Source organism: Giraffa tippelskirchi, chromosome 4, assembly GCF_054371585.1.
Source record: "Giraffa tippelskirchi isolate mGirTip1 chromosome 4, T2T-mGirTip1v1.2.pri, whole genome shotgun sequence".
Lineage (NCBI taxonomy): Eukaryota > Metazoa > Chordata > Mammalia > Artiodactyla > Giraffidae > Giraffa > Giraffa tippelskirchi.
Genome location: NC_137278.1, coordinates 53,004,555 through 53,029,192, shown reverse-complemented (window position 1 = coordinate 53,029,192; position 24,638 = coordinate 53,004,555). Strand labels below are relative to the sequence as shown.

Here is a 24,638-nt window from a genome sequence, read left to right as displayed (position 1 = left end):
GTACATTCCCCTAATGGCTAATGATATTGAACATCTTTTCGGGTACTTGTTTGTCATCTGTATATCTTCTTCCGGGGTGGCTCAGACAGTAAAGTGTCTGCCTACAACGCAGGAGACCCAGGTTCAATCCCTGGGTCGGGAAGATCTCCTGGAGAAGGAAATGGCAACCCACTCCAGTATTCTTGCCTGGAAAATCCTATGGACGGAGGAACCTGGTAGGCTACAGTCCATGGGGTCGCAAAGAGTTGGGCAAGACTGAGCAACTTCACTATATCTTCTTCAGTGAAATGTTTCTTTGTGTTTTTTTCCCCTGGTCTAATTGGTTACTGTTGGGTTTTGAGAGTTCTTTCTATATTCTAGATACTAGTACTTTTTTGGATATGTGGCTTGCAAATATTTTCTCCCAATCTGTAGCTTGTGTTTTCATGCTTTTAACAGGACTTTCAGAGAGCAAAAGTTTTTTCATTTTGATGAAATCTTACTGACTTTTTTCTTTTGTGAAATATGCTTTTGACCTCAAGTCTAATAACTCTTTGCTTCGCCTTAAGTACCTGTTTTTTCCTGAAAGTTTTATAGTTTTATGTATTTTTATTTGCTTGCCTGTGCTGCATGGCAGCTTGTGGGATTTTATTAATAGTTCCCTGACTAGGGATTGAATCCAGGCCCTCAGCAATGAGACTGCAGAGTCCTAACCACTGGACTGCCAGTGAGTTCCTGAAAGTTTTGTAGTTTTACACTTGAATCCCATAGTCCAATTCAAGTAATTTTTCTAGGCGTGAAATTTAGATCAAAATTCTTTTTGTCTATTTGTGTTTAGTTGCTTCAGCACCGTTTATTAAAAAGATCATCTTTCTTTCATTGAATTGCTTTTGTATTTTTGTCAGTAAACGTCTTATTTGTGTTGATCTATTTCTGGGTTTCATCAGTACTGCACAACTTTAATACTATGTTGAAATAATAACTCTTAAAATTGGATAGATTGCTTCTTTGTACTTAACTCTTTTAAAAATTATTTTAGCTTTTCTAGTTTACTTTTTCATATAATTTCAAGGTAATCTTGTCTCTATCTACAGAAATTATTGCTGGGATTTTTATGTAAATTGTGTTAAATCTGTATGTCAATCTCAGGTGAATAGACATGTTCACTCTATTGAATATTCCAGCCCATGAATGCAGTATATCTTCATTTACTTGATTGCCTTTGATTTCTTTCATGAGCATTGTATAGTTTTTAACATAAAAGTCCACCATGTGTTTTGTTAGATTTACACTAAGCGTTTCTTTTTATTTAAAAAAACCTTTGTAAATTTTACTGTATTTTAATTCTGGTGTCCATGTGCCTGTGGCTAATGTGCAGAAATACAACTAATTTTTGTTTATCTTATATCTTGCCATATTGCTGTAGACCTTAGGGGTTTCTTGGTAGATTCCTTAGCATTTTCTATGTTAGACAACCCACGTTATCTACAAATAGGGATAGTTTTATTTCTTCCTTTTAGGACACTCACGAGAAAGTCTTTTTAACTATCCATGTTTTGCTTGTTACTGTGTTCTTCGTTCTTGAGGCTCTAGGGTTCCTTCTTTTATCATGTCTCTTCTTTTCAGAGACCTCATTAATGTATTAGCCATTCTTTTATGATGAAACTGTTGGCAGCAAATTCTTTACTTTCCCCTCATTTGAAGATGTTTTTATTTCCCCTTCATTCATAAAGACTAACATCACTGGGTACAGGATTTAGGGTTGACAGTTCTGTTAGCAGTTAAAAAATGTTGACCCATTTCTTGATTCCATGGGTTCTGATGAGGAAGCTGATGTCATTTGAATTGTTTTTTCATGTATAGGAAGGTGTTATTTTTCTCTTGCTGCTTTCAAGATTTTTTTTTTGAGGGGGGAAGTCTTTGATTTTCTGAAGTATATTAGAAGTTTTGGTGTGAATTTCTTTGGATTTATCCTGTTTTTGGTTTGCTCACCTTCTGATGTGTAGATTTAAGTTTCATGAAATTTTGAATTTGGTAAAACATTATTTTTTCAAGCACTGTTTCAGCCCCATGTTCTTTTTTCTCTCCTTCCAGGACTGTGATACAGGAATATTCAGTCTTTTGTTATAGTTCCATAGGTCCCTGAGGTTCTGCTCATTGTTTCTTCCTAGTCTGTTTTCTCTGCCATTCAGGTGGGGTAATTTCCATTGTTTTACCTTTCATTTCACTGATTTTTTCCTCTCTGCTCTCCATTATGCTATTTAACTCATCCGCTGAGCTTTTAGCTTTGGTTATAGTATTTTTCAGTTCTAAAATTTCCATATATCTTCTTTTTATTTTTTTTTTTTAAACTGAGGCTTCCTTCATATTTCTTTGATAAAGCTTCTATTTTTTAAATTTATTTCAAGCATGTTCATAATTATTGAAAGTGTTCTTATCATGACTTCTTCAAATTTCTTGTCAGATAATTCTAACATCCCCTTATCTTGGGATTGGCATCTATTGACTTTTTTTGTTGTTTTTTTTAAATTCAGTTTGAGATCTTCCTGATTTTTGGTAGGTCAGATGATCTTTGGTTGAAACCTGTAAGTGTGGGTTATTATATTATGAGGTCTGGGTTTTATGTGAACCTTCGGTTTTAGCTGACTTAATTCACACTGCTTCATCAGGGAGTGTGGGGGAGGTACCTTGTTCTGCCAGGTGGTGGTAGAAGTCCAAGTTCCCTTCTTGCTTCTATTGCCAGAGTGAGTGGGCTCCTACTCACTGGGGATAACAGTTCCAGCTCCGTACTTGGTCTCCCCTGACACTAGTGAGGATGGAGTTGTTATTGCTGGGCAGTAGTAAAAGTCCTGATTCTCCACTAGGCCTTTTCTGATCCCAGGAAATGGAGAGAGGCCTCACTGCTGCCAGGCGAGGATGGACATCCAGGCTTTTAACCTGGTTTCCACTGACACTGTGGGGGTGGGGCGGGACTCGGTACCAGCTTGTGTAGATGAAAGTCCTGGTTCTGTACATGCTGGTGGGCGTGCTGCCAGGGTGCCTCATTACAGCCTTGTAAATGTAAACTCTAGGTTTCTTTTTTGGCCTTTGCTTATGTGAGTAGAGGTGGAGCCACAGTTTTTCTGTAGTGCATAGTTGCTATGGAGTGGTTATTGTCTGAAAGTTTTCTGTTTTGCTAGGCTGTCCTTCTCTTGGTTCTTTCGCTAAAGAGAGCTGCTGTTTGGGTGGGGAGTTCTGTGCCTTTATGTGTTTCTAGGATGCGAGCTTCTTTATCTTTGTATCTGGGACACATGGGGCAAAGGGAAGCTCGGAAACACTTCATTGTTTTACTCGAGTCTCAAGGTCTCTAGCACTCTACCTTCTACCTAACTTTCAGAGATTTCTTGTATTTGTTTTATATGTACTGTCCAGGATTTTTACTTGTATTTAGCAGGAAGAATGGAGAAGGAAATGGCAACCCACTCCAGTATTCTTGCCTGGAGAATCCCATGGACAGAGGAGCCTGGTGGGCTGTTGTCCATAAGGTTGCACAGAGTCGGACACGACTGAAGTGACTTAGCATGTGTGCATGCACTGGAGAAGGAAATGGCAACCCACTCCAGTATTCTTGCCTGAAGTATCCCAGGGACAGAGGAGCCTGGTGGGCTGCTGTCTATGGGGTTACACAGAGTTGAACACGACTGAAGTGACTTAGCAGCAGCAGCAGCAGGAGGAATACAGGAAAATACCTCTGCTTTTTGGAAGCAGAATTATCCCTGTGGTAGATATTTTTAAGTGACAGTCTCTTTTACTATATATGTACTTCAAGAATGGCAGGAGTAATCTACCCTAAAAACATTGCTTTCATTACCTTAAATGTGTGTACTTTGCATTTATATGAATTATATATCATTTTATATGTATATAAATTATATATTACTTTCATTTTAGATGAAATCCCCTTAAAAGAATGATAAAATCCTAGTACTGCTGTTCACTGATTATCATACTGATCATCAAAAAGCTAGAATAAATAAAATAGTTGTGCTCCCCAGTAATCTAGGGTGTTGCATGAACAGGAACATAATTCTATCATAAGAATCAAGTAGGAATGTAAAGGAGACTAGGTAATTACATACAAAGAAATACAACTAAGTTACTTATTGTCTTTGATTTAAAAGCTAAGTGTACCAAATGTACATAGATGTTACCTACCTACCTACCCTTCTCATTTATGAAAGGTCTCATGAAGGAAGGACTATGTTGAGGAGAGAGGTTATAGACAGGAAGCTCTTGAGAATAGGGAAAAACTGATGAATGAGACACATGGGGTATGGTGTTATTGGTTGTCATTTGTCGTGAGATAGGGTCCAGCTAGTGATTGGTCTTAAAATCACCAGTTAGATTTTGTTTAAGAGGGTGATTGTACTCCATCAATTTTCAGTTTTGACCTATTCGGTGCATATTTACTGAATTCCTTTTGTGCCTGCACTGTGCTCTATATGGGGAATGCAGGGGTGGGGAAAACAGTCTCATTTACTAACCCCTGGAAGTTACAAGTCCAACAGAAAAGATAATCACCGCAGAATCTCCAACAGCATTGGTGGTCTCTACTGATCAATGTAGGAAAGCAGGGTTCTGACTTGAGGAATCTGTGTGGTCAGGAGACGGGAAGCCTAACTATGAATGTATTTTCTGAAACCAGGGTTATTAACCAAAGGTTAATACTTGAAATTTATGCCTTCTTTTTTTCCATGTGGACCTTTATATAGATTTATTGTTCCATTTTACTTTGTCTGCGCTAGAAGGTCATTTTTTGTGGAAGACTTCAGGTATCTCTTAACTGCTTTTGTAGTAATAAATCAACCCTAACTAGCTGGATCTCGTGCATGCAGATGGCGTCACCTGAAACTTGAGAAGCCGCACAAGGGTCTTGGAGGCCCGGTGAAGGACAACCGCCAGGAACAAACTAAGAGGGCAGAAGTCCAGGAATGTATTCCACGTAGCCAGCCAAAAAAACTTTAGGGTTAAAAATAAAGCGAAACCAGTTACCACTAATCTTAAGAAGATAAACATTGTGAATGATTAAAAAGTTAAAAGAGTGAATCAAACTTGTAGATATACAGAAGGAACTTGCAAACTTCTCCAAAAGCTTTTCCATCGAACCTCTGAAGAAACAGTTGATTTTTCAGCAGTGTCATGAAAATGTACCACACTTAATGTTGAGGAAGCTACAAAACTAGTGGCTCAGTTGTAATACACTGGTGATGCATCAGAAAAAAAAAACAATAAATTAAATGTTTTATATTAAAAAAAAACCCTAACTAATAAAATCTTTTCTTTTTCTAACTTTTAAAACCTCCCTGCTGTAAATTAGGCCTTTCCTCCTTATTCCATGACCTGACGGTATTGTTTGTTTGGAGGACAAATTGTGGAATTGGTTCTTTATATACGTGTGTTTGTGATTTATTTTACTGTGTGAGAGTCACATGAGCACTCTCTAAAATTTCTGAGTTCTCCTTCTTTAAGGTATCGTGTCTAGATCCGGCACCCTGACTTACGAAGCAGTTCACCAGACGACACAAGTTGGATTGGGGCAGTCTTTGTGTGTTGGTGAGGACTTTTTCTAAACTCGTCTTATCAGAGTTCAGTGTCTTCACTGAATAAGTGTAATGATAATTATTGGTTTGACTATTTGTGAGCGATTTTGATGTCATTTTATGAAAAAGATGTTATGATCTTGAGTTTAATTTGCTTGTACATGAAGCTGGCTGTTACATTTTCAATATTCACAGTCCAGGATTTAACTCCCACGTTTCAGAGCAAACATCCTGGGATGTATGGCTCCTGGAGAACCTTAGTCCCTAAAAACAGGACTCACTTTGCTTGTTGTGAAGCAGTAGTCCTTCAAGATAGGACTTTGGTCACTGTAACTGGCATTGTGTTATCATTGCCAGCTGTCATTCAGTGCTTCACAGTTACCAAATTCTTTGCCAATCATCGTCTCACTCTTCAGAGGCAACCCTGTGAGGCACTGCTGAGCTGGCACAGAGTCCTGTGGTAACTTGATTGGTGGATGGAGGAGGGTTGAGCTCCCTGGACCCTCTCTCTTTGCCCCATCATTCTACTTCCCATTTACAAAAGAGTTTTTACATTTTAAAATAATTTTGATATTTTTTGCCAAAAGCCAGGCAAATTTCTCATTTTTTAACAATTCCTTCATGTTTTTAGGCCATCTTTTAAAAGCTTTTCAAAGGCAGCTTTTGATGATAAAAAAAATTATGAAATATAACCCTGGAGTATTTTTATTGACTCAAATTGATAAAATCAGTATTAAACATTAAACGAGCTTTTCTATGTGCAAAAGCACAATCTTTGAGACAAGGTAACTTAACGTGATAGAAAATAAAAGGTTTTGTAATAGAGTGGCAAGTTCCATCTTCTCTAGCCTCTGTTTTTAATCTGTAAATTGAGAGTAGCAATTCCCCTCTCACAGAGTGTATGCTGGTTAGGAAATGGCAGGTCTGATGTGTGCTAAGGCACAAACCTGACACGTGGTTTGAACTCAGTCGATGCTGCCCCCCTTCCTCAGCTTCATTCTGGAGCCATGCCTTCAAGAGTAGGAAGCCAATCCTGCCTTCAATAAGTTTATAACTTAAAAATTTAGAAAGTGGCCCCCAGTGAAGGGAATCTTGACTTGAATCCGATCTAAGTACTTGTGCTAAAAAGCCATGTGTGTGTGGTAGAACCCCTGTGTGTGGTCTCTGTCATCTCCCACTCCAGGTTAGAGGGAAGAGGGATCAGGACACCTACTCCAACTACTGCAGGGACATGTATCTTAACTTGTGAGTGGTTCTTCTGCAGTGTCCCTCATCAGACAGTTACTTAGTGCAAAGAAATTTGTTTTTTTTTCTTTTTTTACTGTAGAAGAAATATCCAGTATTTCTAATATGGCATTAAGTCTCCAATATGGTAATAAGGTTTGCGGTTCATGTGAGCCGTAACAAATCACAACAAACTACCACAGTGAGGGTAATAACATACAGACACACACACCCACACACCAGGTGAGGGTAATAGCATACAGACACCCCCCCCCAGATGAGCTGATCAAGATACTATTATACTTCATTAACCTTTTGTGCTAGAAGATGATAAAGGAGACTTTTTGATTATAATATTAAGTAGTATAATTATTTTTAATTTCAGAATTAATTGCCTGTTATATACAAAGTACTGATACTGAGCTACTCACCAGAAGTCAGTGGTTAAAAGTTATAACTTACTAAAGAGTAACTGTATTCCTGAAAAAGCTAATGAGTTTTCAAAAGTAACGTTCTTCTAATTAGGGAGACTATATAGAATGCTCATTATTAAAGAGCTATGTAGGAGTAATTTTGGGGGAGGGAAGAGTCTTGATAAGGAGCCAAAGGAAAAGATGGCTCTTTTTGTGACTAACAAGACCCAACCACCATTTAACATTCATGTAATATTATAAGCAGAAATAAGTCTAGCATTTTATGATTTTTTTAAATGTTAAATGCAAGAGTGATGATACATTTAAAAATATTGTAAGAAGGGTGTAGGCAAAATAAGAAACCTGTTGAAACAATATTTCCTGACTTAATTTTCAGAGGGCATTGATATTCTTTGACTTTTCCAGGCATTGGAGGTGATCCTTTCAATGGAACAGACTTTACAGACTGCCTTGAAATCTTTCTGAATGATCCAGCCACAGAAGGCATTATATTGATTGGTGAAATTGGTGGTAATGCTGAAGAAAATGCTGCAGAGTTTTTGAAGCAACATAATTCAGTAAGTTTGGCTGTGGAAAGATACAGCTCTTTGCTCTTAAATAATATCACAGGTTTGCTTTAGAAGTTGTTTTTGTTTAAAGATGAATTTTTTAAGCAAACATGAAAGGTAAAATTAAATCTTATTGAGCTGAGCCCGGAACACTGGCCACTCAGGGAATGTGGGACTCTTGCTGGGTTGATTCTCCTCCCCATTTCCCTTGATGCCTGTTCTTGGCTTCTCTAATGAATCCTCCCTCCAGGGGAGGGAGCATCATCTCCTTTTACTTCCTGGTAGGTCGTCTGCTAATCGGAGATCTTTCAGGCCATCAGCCTGAAAGCTCTCACTTGACCTGTGCATTTTCACCTGTCATTGATGTCCTTTCTCCGGACCTCAGGGGATATGTGTTCTTTCTCTTTGTCAAAGCTGGCTGTCTAGTGATCCTGTCCTTTATACCCTTTTCCAGGATCTTGTCTCCCTCTAGCTTCAGTCTTTCCTCATAGAGTAGCACTTTGGCTTCAAAGGTCAAGTGGAAAAGCTTTACTGACTGTCCTATGAAGGCTTTCCTTGTTGCCTCTCCCTTTGAATTAAACAAAAAAGAATAGTGTGGTGTTGTATCATAATTTCATTTAACTCGAGGGAATTAAGCTCCGTTTCTGGGGTGAAGGAGGGTGGTAGGAAGAGAGCAGGGGGCATAGTAAAGACAGAAGCAGCTTGGTGCTCGACAGCCCCCTCCCCCATCACTGAGCATGTGTGCTCTGAATTACTGTGGCCGAGGCCTGGGGAGAGCATGTCGATGGTTTCCAGGGTGTCCCTGACACTGACGAATGAGTAAAGAGTGAAGATGAATCTTCAGGGGGCCGGGCAAGAGGGCAGAGAGAACTTGTGTCTATGCTTGTGAAAGAAATTGAGAGTAAGTGTGTCAAAATTAAATGCCACAGAAAAATAATGAGTACCGGAGAGTTAAAGGAAAAGATGCTATCACCTGCAGAATAGCCTATGCAAAACGATGCATATTTATGTATTGCTGTTGTTGAGTCGCTCAGTCGTGTCTGACTCTTTGCAACCCCAGGGACTGTAGCCCCCCCACCAGGCTCCTTTGTGGAGTTTTCCAGGCAAGAATACTGGAGCAGGTTGCCATTTCCTTCTCCATATTTATATGTAATTGAAGGAATTTTCAAAGGCTCTTTTGAATCTACGTGTTTTTCTTCACTGGTAATTTTAAGAGTTCCTCTTATTCTGGTGAACTTTCCTGGTGGTTCGGATGGAAAAGAATCTGCCTGTAGTGCAGGAGACCTGGGTTCAATCCCTGGGTCGGGAAGATCCCCCGGAGAAGGGAATGGCTACCCACTCCAGTATTCTTGCCTGGAGAATTGCATGGACAAAGAGGCCTAGCGGGCTACAGTCCATGGGGTTGCAAAGAGCCGGACATGACAGAGCAACGAATGCTTTTACTTTATTCTCTGGATCTCTTTCTTTATTTTCTATTCACTCCCTAATCCTCAGCAATTAGGTTTTGTCTGCCACTTAGAAGCTGTGTGACCTTGGGCTGTTCCTTAACTTCACTGTGCCTCAGTTTCCTCGTTGGCTAAATAGGGATACAGTAGAGCTTCCCTCGGTGCTGTCGTAGGGCTGTGGAGATACATGGCGCAGAGTTGCCCTGGGCATGGCATAAGCACTTGCGGTGGGCTGCTGTGGGGTCTGCTCTCCACGCTGGCACTGGTTTGGCTAAAGTCAGCAGTGGCCTCCATTCATCCTCCTGGCCCTTCTCTTCTTTATTCTTTCCGAGATTTACCCTTTGTACTTATTCCCTAAGTGTAACCGTTCATGGTGTGTAAACAACGTTGTACTTCATGCAGAAATAAAAACCATCTTTTCTTTCTCTCTCAGCTCTTGCTTCCCCTCAGTTACTGAGATCTGTCTCCGAGATCTTAGTAGTTTGTGGAGATCCAAAGTACCATCATCTGTATCATCATCATCATCTGTGCTCTGGCTCAGTCTCTTATCTCACCTGGACCATCCCAGTAATTTTTTTCCTGATATCTCTGCTCCTTTCCCTCCCGCCTGGCCAACCTGCTGTTTGCCATCCCTGTGGGATAAAGGGCAGACTTAGCGTGGCTTTCCAGCCCCCTACACACTACCCTGACACTCCTTTTCAGATCCATGTCCCATCTCATGTGCTGCTTGTTTTCATCCTTGCTTGCCTTCGCTTGTTCCTTCTGCAAGGCATACTGAACACCTGACTCTTGCTCTTGTGGACAACAAGCAACTGCAATAGCCTTGCTGTCCAGCCCAGTCCTCTGACATATTAGGAGGCAATAAATGGTGAATAAGTGAAAGAGTAGGTAAATTGGTAGGAAACTGGAGTAAAATGTTATGAGTCTCTCAAATTTAGAAAGGTTGTGAAGTTTAAAATTTAAAAACTGACTTAATTTTACAAAAAAAAACCACTTAGGTTAATATGACATAGTCATCCCTCAGTGTCCATGGGCAGTACCCCTGCTGACACCAAAATCCGTGGATGCTCAAGTCCCTTATATACAACAGTGTAGAATTTGCATATAACCTACATATACCCTCCTGTATACTGTAAGTCATCTCTGGATTACCTACAATACCTAATAAAATGTAAATGCTGTGTACATAGTTGTTAGTTTGGCAGATTTAAATTTTGCTTTTTGAAACTCTCTGGGATTCACCCCCTGCCCCACCAGACGTTTTCTGTGTGCAGTTGGTTGAATTCTCCGATGCAGACCTTGTGGGTAATGGAGGGCCAACTGTATATTATGTTAAAGTGAATTTTAAAATGTGTTTAGAATGCATGAATCCCTTGATGGGAAAAGCTAAACTTTACATTTTGTTTTGTTTGCCATGTTTTCCTACTGATTGGTCTCATGGAGCTAAATTTTACTGAGGACCTACTGGGTACAAGCTTCTAGGTTGAGCAGTGCAGGTGACATACTAAACCCTAGCATGGTGACTGACACGGAGTGAACGCTCGGTAATCTTGTGTCCTGCGAGGACTGTATTATCATCATTATAATGACAGCAGTTATCTGCAGGAGTAATGTTGTTTAACCTTTATCTTGATGCTTTGAGTAGATGTTTTTGTCCTTTTGTGAGTAAGGAAACTGGCAACTTGCCATTGGTGGTACTTCAGAGCTGAGGTTCCCTCCACTTGTGCCTGACTTCTCCATTACACCATCAGGGGTCAGGAGTCAGGTCGCAGGGCTCAGGGACACAATGCCACAGTCCTGGGCATCTATTCGGATTCCGCTCGTGCCATCCTAACTCATCTTTTTGTTTTTAGTCTTTCACACTTCACATTTCTGTGTCCTGTTCTCACACATTTCCTCATAGTTTTTTCTGTTGTATTTTTTGGTCCTTAAAAAAAAAAATCTCAAGTGACTCTTTGACAATAGGACAGAGTATACATTTGTCAGACATTCTAGGTTCACCCTAATCATGTTTCCTTCTAATATAATATTCTCACTATTTGAATATGGGGACAGAGGGATCCAGTGGAAAGTGGTGCCACTCAAGTATCAGATGCTCACATTCTTTGCAAAGCATACAGTGAATAAATGATTTAGCCTTTTCTTTTTAATTCTCTCCTATAGTAGATGCTGGACATACAGAAGTAAATGAAAACATAGTCTTGGCATTCAAAGAGTGATTGTTTAGGAGGGGACTGTGTGGGGAATAAGTCGCAGCTAGTGTGCTGCGGGTCATGATAGAGAAATGTCAAAGGCACAGCAGAGTCGCTGAACAGAAGATGAGCAACTGAAGGGCATTTGTGGAGAGAGTGGGAGGAAGAGTCAGAAGGGTTAGCGGGGAAGAAGAGGCTCGAGCCACGTCTTAAAAAGTAAGTCAGGATTTGCCAGGTATCCAAGGAGGATGGAGAACTTGCTCAGCAGAGGCCCAGAGGCAGAGCAGTCTGGCATTACTGGAGGATAAAGAGCAGGGAAGAGGGATGAGGCCAAGGCTGGAGTCAGCAGTGTCAGACCACGTAGAATCTGTAGAATCTGGCATGCTGGCGCCTTCACGAGAGTCAAGTTGGTGGAAGCAAACTGTGCCAGTGAACTTGCACTGCCATGCACTTAAAAAAAGTCAATTTTATTTAAGAATGTCCTTAATGAAGTAGTAAAGATTATTAATTTTATAAAGTCTTGACCCCCAAGTCAGTAATTTTGTGGTGAAATGGAAAGTAAAGCACTGTCCTAGTTGAATCGTGAGCTAAATTAGCTGCTTTTTTCATGGACCACCAGTTTTACTGGAAAGAATGACTGCCGGGCACACTAGTTGTTGGGTATTTATTTGGTGAATCTTTTCTCAACAATGAACAAAGCAGTCCTGCTGTGTTTGTGTGTGTTGTCAAGGAAAACAACTCATTGCATTTGTTGACAATGATTAAATTTGAGCTTTCAAATGAGTATTCTTAGAATACTTGTTTCTGCCACCATGAACTTGACAACTTCCCCCTACTAAAGACTTCTCTAATGAGGCTGGAGGTGATAATGCAGAATGATTTGTTGATATTGAATGATGAACTGTATCAGCATTTAGAAGATCTCCATAACTCTGTGAACCTATATTTTCCTTCTGACCAGTGAATGTTACAAAATCATGATAGGTTAAAGATCCAAAAGGATGAATGGATTTCAAAGTAACAAAGGACTGTGGTTCCAGATTCCAGCATTGCATCATCATCATCTTCTTTAGTTGTTTGGTCGTGTCTGACTTGTTGTGACCTCATGGACTGTATAGCCCACCAGGCTTCTCTGTCCATGGGATTTCCCAGGCAAGAATACTGGAGTGGGTTTCCATTTCCTCCTCTAGGGAACATTGCATCTAACCTTTAAGAAATTTACCACTTGAAGAGGTTCGTTTCAGTGTCAAAGAATATCCTCAGTTATCTGACAGATATTAAAATAGTTCTCCCTTTTTCAAGTACATATGTGTGTGAGGCCCGATTTTCTCGTACTTCAGCCAAAGTAACATTTTTACAGTAGATCTAACACAAAAGCAGATATCAGAATCCATTTGCCTCTTATTAAATTAGACACTTAAGATTGATAAAAATGTAAAATAATGCCACTCTCCTCACTTAAATGTTTTTTAAAAAATAGTTTTAAAAGATCATTGTTTTAAGTGAATTAATAAATATGTATAAAATTTGTCAGCTTTAATTTCTAATACTGTAAATATCAGATATAATCTACATTAAAAAAGTTCCTTGGGATCCACAGTCATTTTTGTAAGTATAAGGGGTCTCAAGACCAAATGATTTGAGAACTGCTGGTCTGGGAGAAGATAATAGTGCCTGAAGGCACCCAGATTCCACTTGTGCCCAGGTTCTGCTTTCTGTAGGCTGCTCTGTTTTACCTGGATATCTTACTGCCTCTGAATTACTATTGTGAACATGGTATTTTCACTCACTGTGAAACATAAGTGTATATTCATATGTTGCTCCATGACATCTATTAACTGATTGAGATATATATATATTTTTATATTATTTCTTCAACAACATTATAAGTCTAGAGCACAGGAATTCTTTTTTTTTCCTCCCGCAGGAATTCTTATATTTCCTGTGTGCTGGGTTTTTATTTTTATTCTCAGAATCTACTGTTTTGCTGTGCTGTTTATGCATGTAGCAGTTGTGCATTAGAATGGATTTTTATTGAATAAAACCAATCCTGATCTTCCTTCTTAGACATCCTATAATGTCAGGAGAAAGGACCCTCAGCTCCCAATCTAATTTAGCTATTTCGTTTCATAGATGAGGCAGCAGAGGTCTAGAGGTGATGGGCCTTGTCGAAGGTTCTGTGTCTTTCGCCAAGTGGAAATTGAGACTGGAGACTCCTACTCTTCAGTCCTTTCCAATATTCTATCTTTTTCTTTTAAACAAATTTATTAAAGGTAAACTAATAATGAATTAAGACAGAACAACCTGATCTGTGTCTTAATTTGTTATCATCACAAATCATATAACTTACGTGTTTTCATTTTTTTTTTTCAAATGAAAGAGTCACTTGTGTGTGTGGAAATCAGCTTAGGCCAGTGAAGTTGAAGTTTAGTATCTATATAGTTACCAGTTTTGCTTCAGGATTGTTTTTGTGAGTTTGGAGGAAAAGTTGAGTCATCTCAAAGAAGAATGCAGTAGTTTCAGTCACGGCTCAATATTTCTGTTGGTTTTCTTAGTGATGATGAGTGACTGGCCCCAACCATTTGCCATTTTCTGGCAGTCATGAAATGGAGGTCTAGTCTTGATCAACTTCTTCATCGGTGTGTTTAAAATCCCCAGGGTCCCAAGGCCAAGCCTGTGGTGTCCTTCATTGCTGGTTTAACTGCTCCTCCCGGCAGAAGAATGGGTCATGCAGGGGCAATCATTGCTGGAGGAAAAGGTGGAGCTAAAGAGAAGATCGCAGCCTTGCAGAGTGCTGGGGTTGTGGTCAGCATGTCCCCGGCACAACTAGGAACCACCATCTACAAGGTGAGCTGGAGCAGTGGCCTGAATGCTCGGAGGTTATGGGCCTTAAAGTGGGAGGCCACATGGGTGGCCTGGGAACCGTGGTCTTTTCTTCCGAGTCTCTTCTGTTTCTTTCATTCTGGTCTGCAGCTTAACGGTCTCTAGCAACCCCACCAAGATCCTAATATCCTAATTGGGCATGACCAGGAATAATGTTCTGATTCAAAAACTTGATTCATTAAACATTTTGTTTTGCTGTTTTGTGAGTAGTGAGATAGGATATACAGGAAAGGGTCTCAGAGTCCGTAAGTGCTGTGAATTCCATTTTAGGAGTGGTGCAGAAAATTGCCTTGGGTTTTGTTTTTTTCCGTGGAGAGCCTTTGGGGTATAGTTGTGCTGACTCCATAGGTGTTTTCCCAGGAAGAGAGGTTGAAAACTGACTAGGAAGAAATAAAAATTGGGAGTCAGGATGGATGGACACTAAAGACAAGGATGGGGATTTTTAGTTGGTGTCTTCCATAATCTCTTTGTAGTGATTTTTGGCAGCCTGTCTCTTTGATTGATCATTTAAGGCTCTCTCACTTTACTTTTATGATGATCATAGACTTTACCAAAAAAAAAAACGCAAACAAAAACCAAAACTTTGTACACATGCTGAAAACAGGCCCAGATAGTCTTCCCAGGAGGGAACATGTTTTGGCATACTCTTCTTTGGCACTGTCCTGGATATAATAAAATAAACTCCTTGGTTTATTGAATCTTTGCATGATCCTGTCTTATGGAATATGCCACTGTGTGCCATAGTGTTTAAAAGACATCTGGGTAGTTAGTGTTGTGAGGAAGAATCTTCTTTATTTGAGAGAAGAGGGAGGAAGGGAAAAAGCAAATGCTTCAATTTTTATTGAAGACATGTATTACCATTTTTCTCCAGTAGGTGGCAGCAGGCACCTACACATCCTGTTGTATTCTAATTACCATAATCTAGAGAAACTGATTTTCAGTATTGTTGCCTTTTCATATATTTCTGAGGTTCTTGACATTTTGTTTAAATCTGAACTGAATCTGTGTTTAGTTTTATTCTCTGAGAAACTAAACAAACTTGTTTCCATTGCTTTATTAAAAGGGCTGTTGTGGCTCACGCATAGCGTTACATGTTTGGATAAGCACAATCAGGTTTGTCAGCTCCTAACTATAATACTGCAGTAGAAAATAAGCATAATTTAAAACCTCTCAGCCTCTGCATTTAGGAGACATAAAGTCTTAAGTTCTGAATCTAGCTTTGTGAAATCAGACTGACACGGACTCATTTGAAAGCTGTCATTTTGTGTTCAAGCACCTCATCCTGGTACATTTTACCTCTATAATTTTTGGTTGCTCAAGGGATCCTAAAGACAAGAGGTTTCAGAATCACTTTGACCATGAATGTAATTTGAAGCTTTAATCTTTTTATCCCCTCTCCCTTCTCCTGTTCTTCTGTTCCTGAAGGAGTTTGAAAAGAGGAAGATGCTCTGAAAGAAAAACAGACAGAAAATTCCTTAAGCCTATGGATGAATCATTGTAGCAATGGGAGCAGTGGCTGTTTGCTTCTGATGTCCACTGACCGTCCGCCCACCTACCTGTCGCTGGTCTTTTCAGCACAACAGGAAGCCAAAACAAGGTTTAGAGTGTCCTACACTGAGGTGTTTTCACCTCACTAAATAAGAGAAACAGCCAATAAATCTACCACTTGATTTGAATACGGTGTTGGAGACTTTATTGTTCCACTGGGGGATGGGGAGAGGGGGGAAAATTGGAGGGGGCTGTGTGTGCACATGTATGCCTGTGTGCGTGTGTGTGTCTTTCACTGGGCTCTTTAGAGGACATTCTAACTGAAATTTTTGAGAGAATGAGTATAAACATTTCAGTTTGGCATTTATCATAGATCCAAAGTGACTAAGTTTCTTTGAATTACAATTTTCTCATATCTACATATATAATAGTCTTCATCTTACAGGATAGTTTTGAGGATTGGAGATAAATATATGAAGTCCTTGGCACATGATAAGGCAACCTAATTTTTGCCAGTGCCACCATCGTTATCACTAGGATTATAGGCAGGAGTTCATCCAGGTTTCAGTTTTTGCCTAATTGGGAAGTGGTGAGTCTTCAATAACGCTTTGTTTTTCTGTGGTTCTGCAGAGGGCTGTTTCCTTCCCCACCCAGAGCCTACGTTTCTTTGCTTGAGGTTTCAGACAGTTCCCTTTGAGAAAGCAGTTAGCCGTCCTCTTGTTTGAAAGGGAGCTTGTTAACAAACAATTCCAGTGGAGAAGCAAGAAAATATTCTTACATTGTGTAGGTGCCCTGAAGCAAACAAAAGCTTCTGAAAATAGTAATAGAAGAAGACCCTCGAGAAGGCTCTTCAGGGAGGCCTTTCCGGGGAGGAGTGATGAGTAGGTATTTAAGGGCTGGGAAAGTACCAGCCATGCAAAAAGGAGGACGCACATTCAGGCAAAAGCAGGGAGCAAGAAAGAGCTCATTTTGGGGAGGTGCCTGGGGGAGTGATCCCAAGAGCGGGTGGAGGAGGTTTAATTATTTTTCTTATTTTTTTATTCCATAAACTCTTGAAGTTGCCTCCTGCTTGTGCTAAGGGCAGCCCAGCTGACATGATGGCCAGGGAGGAAGTCACTTCCAGTCTCTCTGGTTGGCACCTCCAAGGTCCCTCCAGGGCAGACAAGTCCTCCTTTTGTCTGAGGCTTTGTGACAAGTACACAATCCAGATGAGAGGCCAGTGACCTCAACATCCTTTTGAGGGTCCCAGATTCCAGGCTCAGCCCCCTGTTCTGTCCCCCAAACACCCAAGATGACCCCTCTCTCCTCACACCTCTGGTCCTAAACTGGGAAGTTCAGTGCCCTCTTGTCCCCTTCTCTCTCCCACCTGCCAACTTCCCTTTCTACTTCCCTTCGTCTTTGCTTCCCATCTCCCCTCTCCAACCCCCGCAGCATCTTGAGAAGTCACTCACTCCTCATCTCTCACTTTTCCCTCCTACAACTACTGCTCTGAGCAACTCAAACGTACCAGAGCAGGATATTTGGTTCTGGTTTTTCTGATTTCATATTTACAAGCAAAAGGTAAAAGTTTAACTCATGACCCTGGTGCATTTTAAAAACTTTTATTACAGAAACTTTCAAACATTTACAAAATGATTATGGTAATATAATGAACTCCTGTGCACCCATCACCCAGCTATGACAATGACCAACATTTTGCTATTATTGTATGATGTCTACCTCCAACCCATTCCTGCCAGTGTTTTTATTGTGATAGGTGTTTTGTCAGGGTAAAATTTATATTTGCTGAAATGCATAAAGCTTAGCTGTGTGTATTTAATAAATGGACAAAGGTATGTAACCACACCCTAATGAGGATATACAACATTTCCTTCATATGAGAAAGTTCCATCCTATTCCCCCAATAGATAATCTGTGTTTTTATTCATCTTAAATTAGTTTTTGTCTGTTTTAGAAATGTATATGAAAGGATTGCTATAGTATGTAGTCTTTTTTTTTCATTTTTATTTTTAAGTGGAGAATAATTGCTTTACAATGTTGTGTTATTTCTGCTGTACAACATGAGTCAGCTCTAAGTATACATATATCCTCTTTGTCTTGGGCCTCCCTCCCCATCTCACCACTCCAGGTTGTCACAGAGTGCCAGGCTGAGCTCCCTGTGTTATACAGCAACTTCCCACTAGCTATCTATTTTACATATGGTAATGTATTTTTTTCAATGCTACTTTCTCAGTTCATCCCACCCTCTTCTTCCCCAGCTGTGTGTCTCTATTCCTGCCCTGCAAATAAGTTCATCAAGACACATGAACCCCAGTGTTCATTGCAACACTATTTACAATAGCTAGGACATGGAAGCAACCTAAATGTCCATTGGCAGGTGAATGGATAAAGAAGTTGTGGTACGTACATATAATGGAATATTGCTGCACTATGTGCTGCATGCTCCATTGCTCAGTCGTGTCTGATACTTTGTGATCCCACGGACTAAAGCCCGGTAGACTCCTCTGTCCGTGGGATTCTCCAGGCAAGAATACTAGAGTGGGTTGCCATTTCCTTCTTCAGGGGATCTTCCCAACCCAGGAATCAAACCTGTGTTTCTTGCATCTCCTGCATTGGCAGGCAGATTCTTTCTCCACTGAGCCACCTGGGAAGCCCCTACAGTGGAATATTACCCACCCATAAAAAGGAGTGAATTTGAGTTAGTTGAACTGAGGTGGATGAACCTAGAGCTAGTTAATACAGAGTGAAGTAAGAAAGAAAAGCAAATATATTAACATAAATGTATGGGATCTAGAAAAAAAAGATATAGTCTCTTATGTTTGATTTCTTTCACTCAGCATGATTTCTGTGATGTTCTTCTAAGTCAATGCTTGTATCAGGACTTATTCCTTTTTATTGCTGAGTTCTATTCCATTGTATGGATATGCCACAGTGTGTTTACCCATTCTCTGGTTGCTGGCCCTCGAGCTGTTTCTAGCTTTCGGCCATGGTAGATTAAGCGGCTGTGAGCCTTTATGTGCAAATCTTTTTCTGAACATAGACTGTTTTTTCTTGGAGAGATACTGGGAGTGGAATTGCTAGAAGACATGTTCTCCCCAGCAAAATGAGTCTGGTTTTGTACGTCTTCATCAACATTTGGTATTTTTGATCTTTAAAATTTTTGCCATTTCTGATAAGAGGTGTGAGGGGTATCTCATTGTGTTTTAATTAGCATTTCCCTGGAGAGTAATGATGTTGAACATTTTTTAATATGTTTATGTTTTTGGTATTTTTTCCTTTAAGAAGTATCTTTTCAAGTCTTTTGCCTATTTTCTATTTCATTGGATTTTTTATTTCTGAGTTCTGATAATTCTTTATATATCCTAGATAAAAGACCTTTCTCAGATATATACCAATAGCTTATGAATATTTTCTCACACTCTTTGACTTGTTCCCTCATTTTGTTGCTGGTATCTTGATGAACAAAAGTTTTTAATAAAGAGCAACATATCTTTTTTTTTCCTTTTAATTGACTGCTTTCTGATCCTAAGACATGTTTGACTACTTCAAATTTGTAGCATCATAAAAATTTTAGAATAAATTTGTTCATTTCTATAGGATGATGGTTGGGATTGAGTTAATTAAGTTTTATAAACTGTTTTGGAAAGAGTTGCCAGTTAACCTTATTGACTGTTTCATATTCCAATTTTCTTTCTTGCAAAAATATACAAACATAAATTGATTTTTGTACATTGACCTTCTACCCTAAAATGTGTTTATTACCTAGCAGTTTAAAAAAATTTTTTTTCTTTTAGCTTTTTGAATATAAAAATTCACGTTAACTCTGAGTAGAGTTTTGCTTCTGTTCCAGTTGTCATGCCTAGTTTCTCTTTTCTTGATGTGTTGTGCTTAACTACAGTGTTGAATCAGTGTGAGAATGGATGTCTTTGTCTAGTTTTCAATCTTGAGGTTGTTTTTCCATATTTCACCATTAAAGTGATGCTAGCTTGAGGATGTTCATAAATGTCCTTCCTTTATCCCAGGGGGAAAATTTCCCTCTATTCTAAGTTAGCTGAATGTTTTTGTTGTTGTTGTTTGCTTTTTAATCGTGAATGGGTGATGAAGTTTGTCCTCTGATTTTTCTGAATCTATTGAAATGACTATTTCCCACCTCCTTTATTTGATCATTTAAAATGTTTCTTTCTGGGGAATTCCTGGCACTCTAGTGGTTAAGACTCCATGCTCTCAATGCTGAGGTCCCAGTTTCAATCCCTGCTCGGGAAACTAAAATCCTACATCCTGTGTGGCATGGCTAAAAAAATGTTTGATTTTTAGATGTTAACTTGTATTCCTGTTCACAAACACCACTTGATTATGAGCCTCCCCTTGTCACATGTTGCTGGAATACTTTGCTGACATTTTTTTAAGGATGTTTGTCAAAACTTTGTTTCCTTGTAATATCTTTGCCAGGCTTGGTATCAGGATAATATTGACTTTATATAGTAATTGGGAAATTTTCCTTTTTTTCCTCTATTTTCTGAAAGAGTTGGTGTAAGATTGGTACTGTGTCTTCCTTAAATTTAATAGGATTCTCCTTGAATTCTTCACACCCTCTTCAGGAGGCTGGGTGTGTGGTAGGCTCTTGCTGAGAGAAACAGCAGGGTGCTGTCAACCCAGGAGTAAGAATCAGTCACACTTTTTCTGGGGTCCTGCCAAAGCCTCAGAGAAATCCTCACCAGGAATCTTCTCTCTTCAGTTCCCACGCCAACCCTTCCCCCTCAGGCAGAGATGCTGCTTCTCCTGCCCACCCAACACTCCTGCTATAGTTCTTTTTTTTTTTTTTATTCGAAGATTCCATTCATACAAAATGTCCAGAAATGGCAAATTTATAGAAACAGAAAGTAGATTAGTGATTGCCTGGATCTAGGGGTGATAACTGTAAATGGGCATGAGGAATCTTTTTTTCCCCCATTCAAACATTTCAGTGTTTTATTTTTTTAATTTATTTTTAATTGGAGGATAATTGCTTTAGTATATTGTATTGGTTTCTGCCCTACATCAACATGAATCAGCCATCAGGATACATGTGTCCCCTCCCTCTTGACCCTCCCTGCCACCTCCCACCCCATCCTACCCTCTAGGTAGGGTGAGATTGGAGCACCTGGCTGAGCTCCCAGTGTCATACAGCAAATTGCCACTGGCTATTTTACATATGGTAATGAATATGTTTTCATGCTACTCAGCATGAGGGAGCTTATTGGAAGGATTAGAATGTTCTAAAGCCATTCAAGATTGCCGGGAGAAATATCAATGACCTCAGATATGCAGATGACACCATCCTTATGGCAAAAGGTGAAGAAGAACTAAAGAGCCTCTTGATGAAAGTGAAAGAGGAGAGTGAAAAAGTTGGCTTAAAGCTCAACGTTCAGAAAACTAAGATCATGGCATCTGGTCCCATCACTTCATGGGAAATAGATGGGGAAACAGTGTCAGACTTTATTTTTTGGGGCTCCAACATCACTGCTGATGGTGATTGCAGCCATGAAGTTAAAAGACAAAAGATGCTTACTCCTTGGAAGGAAGGTTATGACCAACCTAGATAGCACATTTAAAAGCAAAGACATTACTTTGCCAACAAAGGTCTGTCTAGTCAAGGCTATGGTTTTTCCAATGGTCATGTATGGATGTGAGAGTTGGACAGTGAAGAAAGCTGAGCGCCGAAGAATTGATGCTTTTGAACTGCGGTATTGGAAAAGACTCTTGAGAGTCCCTTGGACTGCAAGGAGATCCAACCAGTCCATCCTAAAGGATATCAGTTCTGGGTGTTCATTGGAAGGACTGATGTTGAAGCTGAAACTCCAATACTTTGGCCACCTCATGCGAAGAGTTGACTCACTGGAAAAGACCCTAATGCTGGGAAAGATTGAGGGCAGGAGGAGAAGGGGACGACAGAGGATGAGATGGTTGGATGGCATCACCGACTCGATGGACATGTGTTTGGGTAAACTCCAGGAGTTGGTGATGGACAGGGAGGCCTGGTGTGCTGCGATTCATGGGGTTGCAAAGAATCGGACACGACTGAGCGACTGAACTGAAAGCCAGTTTATGGTGATGATTGCATCATTCGGTAAAGTTATTAACAAGCATTGAATAGTTACCAATATGAAATATTCAAGTTAGGGAGAAAATAATGAGAGTAATGCAATGCATGCAAAGCATTTTGCACCATATCAGGCATATAGTGGAAAGGTCATTAAACCTTAGGCAATGGTAAATATTTAAATAGTAATTTTTCAAAAATTCTTGTCAGTCTTTGATTTCTGATCAGGTCACATTTGCCTTCCCATCTACAAGGTTTGTAATTATTTTTTTCTATATTTTCACAATGAAATGAGTGGCTTGAAATAATTTAAAAAACCCTTGGCTAATGGTAATTTTTAGTTGTTTTCGATATTTATTTAAAAATTTTCTTTTATATTGGAGTATAGTTGATTTACAATATTGTGTTAGTTTCAGGTGTACAGCAAAGTGATTTAGTTATACATATACATATACATATATCTGGGCTTCCCAGGTGGTGCTAGTGGCAAAGAACCCACTTGCCAGTGCAGGATACATAAGAGATTTGGGTTCAGTCCCTTTTGGGAAACCCCCTGGAGGAGGGGATGGAAATCCACTCCAATATTCTTACCTGGAGAATCCCTCGGACAGAGGAGTCTGGTGGGCTACAGTCCATAGGGTCGCAAAAAGTTGGACACAACTGAAGTGACTTGGCATGCATGCATGTATCTATTCTTTTTCAGATTCTTTCCCATATAGATTATTGCAGCATATTGAGTAGAGTTCCCTGTGGTATAGTGTAGGCCCTTGTTGGGTACCTATTTTATATATAGTGATGTGCACCCACTGCTGTAGTTCTGCTCTGCCCACTGCTCCAGCTCTAGCTGTTGCCAGCTCTGAAAGCTGCTCAGCATGGACCCAGCACAACCCAGTTCTTCAGGGAAGGCCTGGTCTTCATAATCACTCACATTAGCAACCTTCAAATAATGTTCTAAACGGCCAAAATGACAAATGTCCCCATGGGAGGAATTCTGGGCTCAGTACAAAATGGGATTCTCTTTTTGCCCTGCTTCACGATTCCCAGCCTTTAATCTGGCTGATTCCCACATTGCATTCCAAAATCAATTAGGTGTTGAGCAATTTAATTCAATTCTGACATATAGCTACTGGGAATTAACTCAGACATAATGGGTTAGGGATCTCAGTCCCAAAAGACTGTCCCCGCTTCAGAGAGCAGCCACAAGTCCTGACTGTCCCCAGGCCACTCATCCTGTCCTATGTGGCTGCAAATTTGGAGCATCCCACAAAGCCCTTGGGTTCAATAATTGGCTAGAAAGAGTCACAGAATTCTCTAAAAGCAATACACTTGCAATGACATTTTTATTATAAAGGATGCGACTCAGGAACAGCCAAATGGAAGAGAGAAATAGGAAGGTCTGGGTGTGGGGTGCAGGAGCTTCTGTCCCTATAATGTTGGGTTGCATCACCCTCTTGGTACATCAGTATGTTCCTTAACCAGGAAATTCCCTGAATGCCACTGTCCAGAGTGGTACTGATATTTCATTACATAGGCATAATTGAGTCAATCAATGGCTCCATGATCGAACTCATCTCCAGTCCCCCTCCCCGATCGAACTCATCTCCAGTCCCCCTCCCCTCCCTAAGAGATCTGCAGGGGACCCTGAAAATGTCAACCCTCTAACCACACGCTTCGTCTTTCTGGCCTGCCCAGTTTCTCCCTTGAAAGTATACAAGATCTTACCATGAGTCACTTGTTGCCATCAACTCAGGAGTGATCTAAAAGGGCTCATTTTAAATACAGGCAGTCTGTAGTGAATTTGGCCCCAGAATACTGCAATAAAGCTAAAATCACAATAAAGGAAGTCACACAAATTTTTTGGTTTCCTGGTACATGTAAAAGCTATGTTACCCTATACTGTATTAAGTGGTAATAGAATTATGTGTTAAAAAAAAAAGTACATACATCGATTTAAAACTACTTATTGCTAAAAATACTCACGGTCATCTAAGCTTTCAGGGAATACCGTAGCCTTTTTGCTGGTGGAGGGTCTTGCTTCAGTGTTGGTGGCTGCTGACTGATCAGGGAGGTGGTTGCTGAACACTGGGGATTGCAGCAATTTCTTCAAATATGACAGCAACAAAATCTACCAGATGGATTGACTCTTCCTTTCAAGAATGATTTCTCTGTAGCATGCAATGCTATTTGGTAGCATTTACCCACAGCTAAAACTTCTTTCAAAACTGGAGTCAGTCCTATTAAAACCTGCCCCTGCTTTATTGGCTAAATTTATGGAATATTCAAAATCAATTGTCATTTCAGCAATCTTCACAACATCTTCACCAGGAGTAGATTTCATCTCAAGGAATCACTTTCTTTGTTCATCCATGAGAAGCAGCTCCTCACCCATTAAAGTTTTGTCATGAGTCTGCAGCAATTGAGTCACATCTAAAGGCTCCACTTCCAATTCTAGTTCCCTTGCTATTTCTACCACATCTGCAGTTACTTCCTCCACTGAAGTCTTCAATCCCTCCAAGCCATCCATGAGGGTTGGAGTCATCTTTCAAACTCCTGCTTGTGGCACTATTCAGACCTCTTCTCATGAATCACAAGCATTCTTAATGGCATCTAGAATGGTTCTTTCCTGTGGACTTGGGTATGGATGTTCCATTGTCTTTCAGCATGCTGTGCCATCCCTTGTAGGTGTCTGACACTGTTCCTGAGATGAGGAACAGTGAGAAGCCCTAACCACCTTTGGCTCTAAGTTGGCAAGAGGAGGAGGCTTTTTCCAAAGCTGAAAGCAGAAGC

The 24,638-nt window shown here is 40.0% G+C and overlaps 1 protein-coding gene, 1 long non-coding RNA gene and 1 pseudogene across 2 annotated transcripts in view; all 3 read left to right on the top strand.

Annotated features, from left to right (window-relative positions):
• Nucleotides 1–15,960, top strand: part of SUCLG1 (succinate-CoA ligase GDP/ADP-forming subunit alpha) — a 36,389-nt gene extending 20,429 nt beyond the window's left edge. The window contains exons 6-9 of the mRNA XM_081596921.1: nucleotides 5,488–5,571; nucleotides 7,622–7,773; nucleotides 14,060–14,248; nucleotides 15,710–15,960. Coding sequence (XP_081453047.1) covers nucleotides 5,488–5,571; nucleotides 7,622–7,773; nucleotides 14,060–14,248; nucleotides 15,710–15,736 — 452 coding nt within the window. The 3' untranslated portion in view covers nucleotides 15,737–15,960. The remainder of the gene's footprint in view (nucleotides 1–5,487; nucleotides 5,572–7,621; nucleotides 7,774–14,059; nucleotides 14,249–15,709) is intronic.
• The window catches only part of LOC145547409 (uncharacterized), a 57,626-nt gene extending 38,029 nt beyond the window's left edge, over nucleotides 1–19,597 (top strand). The window contains exon 2 of the long non-coding RNA XR_014083815.1: nucleotides 18,335–19,597. This is a non-coding gene — a long non-coding RNA (uncharacterized LOC145547409). The remainder of the gene's footprint in view (nucleotides 1–18,334) is intronic.
• On the top strand, nucleotides 14–5,215 carry LOC145544493 (ribosomal biogenesis factor-like; annotated as a pseudogene).
• Nucleotides 19,598–24,638: the final 5,041 nt, after the last annotated feature.